The 10830-nt window shown below is 53.1% G+C and overlaps 1 protein-coding gene across 1 annotated transcript in view; it reads right to left on the bottom strand.

Annotated features, from left to right (window-relative positions):
- Positions 1-10130, bottom strand: part of LOC100584400 (aldehyde dehydrogenase family 16 member A1) — a 12658-nt gene extending 2528 nt beyond the window's left edge. The window contains exons 1-7 of the mRNA XM_030821782.1: positions 9795-10130; positions 3653-3755; positions 3155-3281; positions 2382-2560; positions 1337-1414; positions 608-789; positions 328-524 (exon numbers count right to left, since the gene is read on the bottom strand). Coding sequence (XP_030677642.1) covers positions 328-524; positions 608-789; positions 1337-1414; positions 2382-2560; positions 3155-3281; positions 3653-3755; positions 9795-9884 — 956 coding nt within the window. The 5' untranslated portion in view covers positions 9885-10130. The remainder of the gene's footprint in view (positions 1-327; positions 525-607; positions 790-1336; positions 1415-2381; positions 2561-3154; positions 3282-3652; positions 3756-9794) is intronic.
- Between the last annotated feature and the right edge of the window lie 700 nt (positions 10131-10830).

Here is a 10830-nt window from a genome sequence, read left to right as displayed (position 1 = left end):
GGAGTTCGAGACCATCCTGGCCAACATGGTGAACCCTCGTCTCTATTAAAAATACATAAATTAGCCAGGCGTGGTGATGGGCGCCTGTAATCCCTGCTACTCGGGAGACTGAGGCAGGAGAATCACTTGAATCTCAGCAGTGAGCCGAGATCGTGCCATTGCACTCCAGCCTGGGCAACAAGAGCAAAACTCTGTCTCAAAATAAATAAATAAATAAAATAAAATGAACAGAGATAGGAAAATAAAACAAAACAAAACAAAACAAAAAACCCAACAAATAAAATGAACAGAGACTCAGGAGCCCGATGACTGGAGACAGACACCGACAGCCTCCAGGGTGTGAGGAGGGGACAGGAGTGCACGGGTCTCACCGGGCCGCGGTCGGACCAGGCGGCGTCCACAACACCCTCCACGGCCGAGTCTAGGTCCGCTGTGTCTGTCAGCAGCAGCAGCGACTCCATCCCCAGCGCCAGGCCCAGCTCCGCACACTCGCCCGCCAGGCTCCGTCGAAGGGCACGCCCTTCCTAGGGACCCCCCCCAATTCAAACGCAGGAGGAGCCTTGCAGCCCCCAGCCGCATTCCACCACAACCCCTGTCCTGAAGGTACCTCCAGGGCTCCGCAGAAGGCCACCTTCTGGATTCCAGGCTGGGAGGCCAGGACGGGCACCAGGGAGGCAGGGCCACTGATGACATTCAGGATTCCTGGGAATGGGCCTAGCTCCCCTGACAGCTGGGCCAGGAGGAGGGGCGTCGGGGAGGCCGGGGGCACAAGGGCCACCACAGTGCAGCCTGGGGAAGCGGAGCAGCTCAAAGACTCAGGAGTCCAGGTCCCAGCCCCTCCTCCCTCAGACCCAGAAGTCCAGACCCCCAGTCCCTCCTCCCTCAGACCGAGGAGTCCAGGCCCCAGCCCCTCCTCCCTCAGACCCAGAAGTCCAGACTCCCAGTCCCTCCTCCCTCAGACCCAGGAATCCAGGCCCCCAGCCCCTCCTCCCTCAGACCCAGGAGTCCAGGCTCCCAGCCCCTCCTCCCTCAGACCCAGGAGTCCAGGCCCGCAGCCCCTCCTCCCTCAGACCCAGGAGTCCAGGCCCGCAGCCCCTCCTCCCTCAGACCCAGGAGTCCAGACCCGCAGCCCCTCCTCCCTCAGACCCAGGAGTCCAGGCCCCCGGCCCCTCCTCCCTCAGACCCAGGAGTCCAGGCCCACAGCCCCTCCTCCCACAGACTCCTTTCACAGAGTCCAGGCCTCCCGCCCCCTTGTCTCTCAGACTCTGGAGTTTGGGCCCCACAATCTCCTCCTTTCTCAGACCCAAGAGCCAGGACCCCCCAGGCCATCATTTACCCACAGCCAGGGCAGGGCAAATCCTCCACATCATCTCAAGGAAGGAGAATGTGGGTGGCAGGATGAGGCCAATTACTCCTGCAAGAAAAAAATGAGGCGAGAGGGTCCCTTGAGGCTAGGAGTTTAAGTCCAGCCTGGGCCACATGGCTACATTAAAAAAAAAAAAAAATGGCCGGGCGCGGTGGCTCACGCCTGTAATGTCAGTGCTTTGGGAGGCCGAGGTGGGCGGATCACCTGAGGTGCGGAGTTCGAGACCAGCCTGACCAACATGGAGAAACCCCGTCTCCACTAAAAATACAAAATTAGCCGGGCGTGATGGTGGGCACCTGTAGTCTCAGCTACTTGGGAGGCTGAGGCAGGAGAATCACTTGAACCTGGGAGGCGGAGGTTGCGGTGAGCCGAGATTGTGCCATTGCACTCCAGCCTGGGCAACAAAGAGCGAAACTCCATCTCAAAAAAACAACAACAAAAAACAAACAAACAAAAAAAAACAGTCAGGTGTGGTGGTGCATGGTTGTAGTCCCAGTTACTTGGGAGGCTGAGGTGGGAGGATTTTGAGCCCAGGAGGTTGAGGCATCAGTGAGCTGTAACTGCACCACTGTACTCCAGCCAGGGTGACAGAGAAAGACCCTGTCTGAAAAAGAAAAAAGAAAAAAAACAAAAACAAAAGAAAAAGAATGAGGGGACCGGGCGCAGTGGCTCATGCCTGTAATCCCAGCACTTTGGGACGCCAAGGCAGGTGAATCATCTGAGGTTAGGAGTTTGAGACCAGCCTGACCAACATGGTGAGACCCCCCCCCAATAAAAATACAACAATTAGCCAGGTGTGGTGGTGGGTGCCTGTAATCCCAGCTACTCAGGAGGCTGAGGCAGGAGAATCACTTGAACCTGGGAGGCGGAGGTTACAGTGAGCCGAGATTGCGCCACTGCACTCCAGCCTGGGCGACAAGAGCGAAACTCTGTCTAAAAGAAAAAGAATGAGGGGACTGGAGCTAGCACTGCTGGGTCATGTGGGAGGACAGGGCTAGGGACTCCAGGGTCTCACCCATGGGCTCCCAGCCTGCCAGTGCCTCCTCCTGGGTGGATGCCTGGATTGCATGGTAGTGGAGCAGCTGCTGGGCCAGCTGGACGTCCCCGTCTCGAACCTCTCGAACAGCCCGCCCAGTCACCAGGGACTCCAGGGTCCACAGCAGTCGCTGGTGCTTCTGGATCACCTTGGCCAGCCTGTGGAGAAAGCAAGAGGGTGCTCATTTTCCAACGGCCCTCAGCCTCACAGAGTCCTGGGCTGCTCCTATATACCTGGACTACAATCCCCATGAGCCCCTGAGGCATCCCCACCATTTACCTGGGGCAGAGGGCAGTGAGGATTTATGAGAATTATAGTCGTGGAAACACAAACCCTGAGGATGCTATGTAAAGGTCTTGGCCACTGGAAATCCCTGAAGCTTTTGGGAAACTGAGTCTTAGCTTCTAACCTCAATTGCATTTTGGGAAATGGAATTTTTATCTCTAGCTGCCCCCAAAGCAGTTAGGAAATGGATTTAGGGGCTTCACCAGCCCCAGTGAACTGCTGAGAAATGGAGCCCTAATGCGCTCCAAGAATGTCCTGGGAAACAGAGGCTTTGCGGCTTCTAGTCCCAGTGAATAGTGGACAACGGATGCATGTTTTGGCCACTACTGCCTCCAGCACATACTGGGAATCTGAGCCTTAGCTGCAAATTAATTCAGTGGGATCTTGGGAAATAGCCTTTGTTCCCATGGTCTTGAGAGGATGCTGGGGGTCCCCACCTCCCAGGGTCCACACCTCAGCTGCATCACCTGGTCAGGTGCTGGGCCCGGACGATGCCAGGGTGCACACTCCAGCTCTTAAATGCCATCCTGGCTGCCTCCACGGCTGCAGCCACATCCTCAGCCTGTGCCTGCAGGCAACTGGCCAAGTTCTCTCCTGGGGAGAAAAGTCGGGGGACTCAGATAGGAGGAGTAGCCCATGTCATATCTGGAGGGGGCTGAGATTTTCGGAGCCTGGATCAGCTCAAGGGTGTAAAGCTGGTCCCCATTCTCTGCTGGGTCATGGCTATGATCACCTCCAGAGCAAGGAAGGGATTTTTGCAGACAGCAGTCTCACAAAGCCTCCACAGAGACCCGGAACCATAATTAGGGTGACTGGTTTCAGAAGGAACCAGACATCGCAGCCCCTCTCCCACCACCAGCTGCTTCCTGCCCTCAGGGCCCTAGGCAAGGGGAATGGGTGTTGGTGGGTAGGGCTAGAGGGCACAGATACCTCCCTTCCACTGATGACTGGGGGACATCTTGTACCTGTGATGGGATCCTGGCAAGGCACTGAATTCCTGTGTTCAGGCTTTAACCACTTCCCATTCACATAGTGGCCCAAGCACCGGTCCTGGGTGTCCAGCCAGGCCTGGGGGAAGTAGAGACAGTTTGGTAAGGAGTTGGGAGGAGCTGGGGCAGTTCAACCTCTACCCAGAATCCTCTAGGAGGGGACATCTGTCTCCCTCTGCCCCATCAGCTAATTCTTTTCCTCCTATTGCTTTAAAAAAAAAGTTTGTGGTAAAATACAGCATTTCAAAGTGTACAGTTCATCAGTTTAGTGGCATTCTGTGCATTTATAGTGTTGTGTAACCATCACCACTCTAGTTCTAGAACATTTTTTCTTTTTTTTTTTTTTTTTTTGAGACTGAGTCTTGCTCTGTCACCCAGGCTGGAGTGCAGTGTCATGATCTTGGCTCACTGCAAGCTCCGCCTCCTGGGTTCATGCCATTCTCCCGCCTCAGTCTCCTGAGTAGCTAGGACTACAGGCGCCCGCCATCACACCCGGCTAATTTTATTTTTGTATTTTTAGTAGAGATGGGGTTTCACCATGTTGGTCAGGCTGGTCTTGAACTCCTGACCTCAAGTGATCTGCCCGCCTCGGCCTCCCAAAGTGCTGGGATTATGGACGTGTCAACATCTTTAATTCATTCAATTAGGGTCTCAGCTGAGTCCTTGGGCTGGTGCCACAACAGTGGCGCCTATTTGGAGTCCACTTTGGGAGGCCGAGGTGGGCTGAGCCTAGGCTTCAAGACCAGCCTGGGCAACATGGTGAAAGCTCATCTCTACAAAAAGTACAAAAAGTTAGCCGGGTGTGGTGGTGAGTGCCTGTAGTCCCAGCTACCTGGGAGGCTGAGGTGGGAGGATCACTTGAGCCCGGGAGGTGGAGGCTGCAGTAAGCTAAGATCATGCCACTGCACTACAGCCTGAGTAACAGAGCAAGGCTCTGTCTCAAAAAAAAAAAAAGATTTTTTTTTTACTGCATCTCACTCACCACATCTCCTCCATATCTCTTTCTTTCTTTCTTTTTCTTTTTCTTTTTTTTTTGTTTGAGACAGCGTCTTGCTCTGTCACCCAGGCGGGAGTGCAGTGGCACGATCTCTGCTCACCTCAAGCTCCACCTCCTGGGTTCACGCCATTCTCCTGCCTCAGGCTCCCGAGTAGCTGGGACTACAGGCGCCCGCCACCACGCCCGGCTAATTTTTTTGTATTTTTAGTAGAGACGGGGTTTCACTGTGTTAGCCAGGATGGTCTCGATCGCCTGACATCGTGATCCGCCCGCCTTGGCCTCCCAAAGCGCTGGGATTACAGGCGTGAGCCACTGCGCCCGGCCTTCTCCTCTATATTGCCTTCTCATCCTGGTCACGTCTTCCCTGCTGCTAAATCCAAAGCACACTGCTCACTTTCTCCTTCTACAGACTCCCCTAGCATCTCTGATGTCACATACTCCTGATTTTTCTCTTACTGGCCCTTCTTTCCTTTTTTTTTTTGAGACGGAGTCTTGCTCTTGTCGCCCAGGCTGGAGTGCAATGGTGCGATCTTGGCTCACTGCAACCTCCGCCTCCTGGGTTCAAGTGATTCTCCTGCCTCAGCATCCCAAGTAGCTGGGATTACAGGCGGCCGCCACCACGCCCAGCTAATTTATATATTTTTAGTAGAGATGGGTTTTTACCATGTTGGCCAGGCTGGTCTTGAACTCCTGGCCTCAGGTGATCCACTTGCCTCAGCCTCCAAAAGTGCTGGGATTACAAGCATGAGCCACTGTGCCTGGCTTCTCCTTTCTCTTTAAAGCAAAAAAGTTACTTAGAAGTTCCAAACTCAAACGCCCACAGGGAAAGAGACATCTGTGAGATAGTCAGGGATATTTGAACGTGAACTGGACATTAGATGACATTAAAGAATGATTGTTGGCCGGGCATGGTAGCTCACATCTGTAATCCCTGCACTTTCCCATGCTGAGACGGGAGGATTGCTTGAGCCGAGGAGTTTGAGACTAGTCTGGACAGACACAGCAAGACCCCATCTCTACAAAAAATAAAAATAAAAAATTTGCCAGTCATGGTGATGGACACCTGTAGTCTCAGCTACTCAGGAGGCTGGGGCGGGAGGATTGCTTGGGCCCAGGAGTTCCAGGCTGCAGTGAGCTATGAACGCTACTGAGTGCTAGCTTGGGCGATAGAGTAAGATCCTGTCTCAAACAAACAAAAAACAAAAAGAATGACTTAATGTTAAGTGTGGTAACAGACCATGGTAGTTTTGTAACAAAATAAGCCCTTATCTGTTAGAAGAAAGGATTCAAGTATTTATAGGAAAATACTGTGACATCCGAGATTTGTTTAAATTACTCCAAAGAAAATACAGAAGGAAACAGCGTTGGGATAAATGTTGATGAAGGTTGAAGCAGAGTGATGGGTAAATAGGAGTTCAAAATAAATGCTAATTATTCTGTGGAAGTTGGAAAGTTTTCCCCCCAAAAGAAAAACAAAATTCCAAAAGAATGTCCAGAGGGTTCCAGGAGGCCTGAGAAGAGGGCCTGGATGAGAAGAGGAGCTTACGATTCATGGAAAAGACAGGAGTTATTGGTTCCAGATGACTTTTGTCAGGGAAGTTGAGCCAAATGTTGACACATTTTGGAATTTTATTTTCAAGAGGACCTCCCGGATGTTTACATGGAATCAATTGTCCAGCATTTCACATTAAAAAAAAAATAAAGTTCAGGCCAAAGAAAACATGTTTGTTGGTTGAGTCTGGCCCAGAGACTGTACGGTTGAGAACTTTGCTGGTGTAGGCAAGACCATGGGTCTGAAATGGAAGGGCTCAAGTCCAAGTCTCAGCTTCACTTTTTATGTTTTATTTTTATATTACTAGAGATAGGGCCTCACCATGTTGCCCAGGCTGGTCTCAAACTCCTAGCTGCAAGTGATCCTCCTGCCTCGGTCTCCCAAACTGCTGGGATTACAGGTGTAAGCCACTTGCCTGGCCTCAACTTCCTTTTTTTCAGGGGGGACAGGGTCTCATTCTGTCACCCAGGCTGGAGTTCAGTGGTATGATCACCGCACCTCCCAGGCTCAGGGGATCCTCCCACCTCAGCGTCCTGAGTAGGTGGGACTGGTGTGTGCTGCCACCCCCAGCTAATCTTTTGTTTTCTGTTTCTTTTTTTTTTTTTTTTTTTTGAGACGGAGTCTTGCTCTGTTGCTCAGGCTGGAATGCAGTGGCATGGTCTCGGCTCACTGTAACCTCTGCCTCCTGGGTTCAAGCGAGTCTCCTGCCTCAGCCTCCCAAGTAGCTGGGATTACAGGCGCCTGCCACCACGCCCAGCTAATTTTTTGTATTTTTAGTAGAGATGGGGTTTCACCATCTTGGCCAGGCTGGTCTTGAACTCCTGACCTCATGATCCGTCCGCCTCAGCCTCCCAAAGCACTGGGATTACAGGTGTGAACCACCACGCCCAGCCATTTTTGTATTTTTTTTTGGAGACAGAATCTTGCTCTGTTGCCCAGGCTGGAGTGCAGTGGTGCAGTCTCAGCTTACTGCAACCTCTGCCTCCCGGGCTTAAGCAATTCTCCCACCTCAGCCTCCCAAATAGCTAGGATTACAGGCAAACACCACCACGCTCAGGTAATTTTTGTATTTTGTGGGCGGCAAGCCACCCAGGCGCCAAGGCAAGAGACCAAGGACATGAGCTGTTCCAGTATAATAAAATATAAAACAAGAATAGTCATACCAGATATAGATCTTAGATATGATTATATATGAATATCATTAATCATTAGTTTGTAGCAATTGCTCTTTATTCCAATATTATAATAATCCTCGCTCTATAATCATAACCTAGGAAAAACCAGGCCATACAGAGATAGGAGCTGAGAGGACATAGTGAGAAGTGACCAGAAGACAAGAGTGCGAGCCTTCTGTTATGACCGGACAGGGCCACCAGAAGGGCTCCTTGGTCTAGCAGTGACGCCAGCGTCTGGGAAGATGCCTGTTGCCAGGTGGACCATGGTCTAGTGGTAGCGAAAAGTGTCAAGGAACAACACCCACCACTTAGCAGACAGGGAAAGGGAGTCTCCTTTTCCCCGGGGGAGTTTAGAGAAGACTGTGCTCCTCCACCTCTTGTGGAGGGCCTGACACCAGTCAGGCTTTCCCGCAGTTATCCGGAGGCCTAACCGTCTCCCTGTGATGCTGTGCTTCAGTGGTCACGCTCCTAGTCCACCTTCATGTTCCATCCTGTACACCTGGCTCTGCCTTCTAGATAGCAGTAGCAAAATTAGTGAAAGTACTAATAGTCTCTGATATGCAGAAATAATGGCGTAAGCTGTCTCTCCCTTTCTCCTCTCTCTCTTTGCCTCCACTGCCAGGCAGGGAAGGGCCCCCCGTCCAGTGGACACACGACCCACATGACCTTACCTATCATTGGAGATGACTCACATTCTTTACCCTGCCCCTATTGCTTTGTATACAATAAATAACAGCGAAGCCAGACATTTGGGGCCACTACCGGTCTCCGCGCATTGGTGGTAGTGGTCCCCCGGGCCCAGCTGCCTTTTCTTTTATCTCTTTGTCTTGTGTCTTTATTTCTACACTCTCTCGTCGCCGCACATGGGGAGAGACCCACCGACCCTGTGGGGCTGGTCCCTATAGTATTTTAGTAGAGACAGGGTTTCACCATGTTAGCCAGGCTGGTCTCGAACTCCTGACCTCAGGTGATCTGCCCGCCTCGGACTCCCAAAGGGCTGGGATTACAAGTCTGAGCCACCACACCCGGCCCAGTGTTTTGTATTTCAGTAGAGACGAGGTTTCACTATGTTGCCCAGGCTGGTCTCGAATTCCTGAGCTCAGGCGATCTGCCTGTCTTGGCCTCCCCAAGTGAAAGCTATGCCAGGGTTCTGATCCAGTTCCTTCCACTTGGACCATTGCTCTGGCCTCCTGCTCTCTCCCTCAAAGAAGCCTAAGCTCCTCCCATCTGGGTGCTAGGGGTCCCTGGGGGATCATGAGAGCCCCGTGAGGGAATTCTGAGAGTGCCTGGGGAAAAGACAGAAAGTTCGAGGTGCCCTACTTATTTGCAGGAACCCCACGAGAGTTCTGGGGGCCTCTGAGGGATCATGGGAGTCCTAGGGAGGTTCTGAGGACCCCCGGAACAATCATGGGAACCCTATGGGACATTCTTAGAGCTAGAGAGATCATAGGAGCCCCATGAGGGTATTGTGAGGGGCCATAAGTAATTACAGGAAGTCCTGATGTGGCTGGGTGCAGTAGCTCAGGCCTGTTATCCCAGCACTTTGGGAAGCCGAGGTGGGTGGATCACTTGAGGCCAGGAGTTCGAGACGAGCCTGGCCAACATGCTGAAACCTTGTCTCTAGAAAAAGTACAAATATTAGCAGGGAGTGGTGGCGCGCGTCTCTGGTCCCAGTTACTTGGGGGGCTTAGGTGAGAGGATGGCTTGAGCTCAGGAGGTTGAGGCTGCAGTGGTGTGATAGCGCCACTGCACTTCGGTTTGGGCGACAGAGTGAGACCCTGGCTCAAAAAACAAAAAAAACCCAAAACCGGAAGCCCTGATGTATTCTAGGCTCCTGAGCGTTCCCATGAGGTCACATGAACCCCACGAGTATTGAGGGGCCCTATGGGATCACGGGGGCTCCATGGAAGTTCTGAAGGTCTCTGGGTAATCAAAGGGATCAAGGGAGTCCCTCAGGAGGTCTGGGGTGCTCTGGCGGCCCATGGAAGCCATAGGATGTTTTGAAGAGTCGTGTAAAGACAATGGGTGTTGTGGGTCACTGGAGCCTCACAGGAATCCTAAGGGGTCTGGTGGGTGGCGTCAGGTTCTGAGGGGACCCTGAGGAATCACGAGAGCGTCTAGAGGAGTTCAGGAAAACCGCGGGAACACCACGAGGAGTTCAGGATCAAGGGGAAGAGAACCACTGGGGAAGATGGGAACAGACTAAAAGGCTGCCACCGCCAAGGCTCAAGGGAGCGTCCTACAGGGCGCGATCCTATTGGGCGGCGGGAATCACGGGGACTGAGAGAGGCGGAGCTGCTGAGCTACCGCAGTGGATGACGGGACTCCGCGCGAAAAACCGGGCGCCCAGGCCTGGGGAACGCAGCGGGCAGCGCCGGCCGGGCAGGCTCTCACCAGTGCGCATGCGTGGCTCTCCGGCACCGGTCCGTACTCCAGCGAGGTGAAGATCTCGCGGGCGCGGGGCCCTGCACGCGTCGCAGCCATCGCCTACCCGGAACGCTTTCCGCGAAGCCTGCGGGGCGCTCCGTGTTAAGGGGAACCTTGAGGTCCAAAGAGCGACACCTCCCGTTCCAGCCCAAAGGGTCGGGGCTCATGGGAATGGGGTGGGGCTACGAGATACAGAGAGCAGCCACGCCCACGCTTTTTGCCTTAGGACCCGATGGCCCCGCCTACGTCCCCCACGGGGGAAGCGTATTTAGGAGCATGCGCACTGCTTAAAACGGGGAGGAAGGGGAGCCGGCGATGTGGGTACTTTGCGAATAGTTAGGTGGGCTCCAGATTTAGAAGGATCGGCGTGGCCGGGCACGATGGCTCTTGGCTGTAATCCCAGCACTTTGGGAGGCCGAGGCGGGCGGATCACCTGGGATCGGGAGTTCGAGACCAGCCTGACCAATATGGTGAAACCCCGTCTCCACTAAAAATACAAACATTAGCCGAGCTGTGGTGGTGCGCGCCTGTAATCTCAGCTACTTAAGAGGCTGAAGCGGGAGAATCACTTGAACCCAGGAGGTATACGTTGCAGTGAGCCGATATCGCGCCACTGCACTCCAGCCTGGGTGGCAAAGGGAGACCGTGTCTAAAAAAAAATAGTAATTAAAAAAAAGGGTCGTCCTATTGATGCGCCTTCCCAGTGCCTTGTTTTATAGTAGCAGGAAGTGCAGGTTTTATTTGTTTTACCTTTTATTTTCTTGAGACAGGGTCTCCCTCTGTCGCCCAGGCTGGAGTGCAGTGGTCCGATCACGGCTTACTGTCGCCTCGACTTTTCGGGTTTAAATATTACTCCTGCGTCAGCCTGCACAGTAGCTGGGACTACAGGCACATGCCATCAAGTCTGGCTAATTTTTTTTTTTTGTAGAGACAGGATCTTGCTATGTTGCTCAGGCTGGTCTTGAACTCCTGGGCTCAAACGATCCTCCTACCTCGGCCTCCC

Source organism: Nomascus leucogenys, chromosome 10 (assembly GCF_006542625.1).
Source record: "Nomascus leucogenys isolate Asia chromosome 10, Asia_NLE_v1, whole genome shotgun sequence".
NCBI lineage: Eukaryota > Metazoa > Chordata > Mammalia > Primates > Hylobatidae > Nomascus > Nomascus leucogenys.
This window is presented reverse-complemented; position numbering and strand designations above follow the sequence as displayed.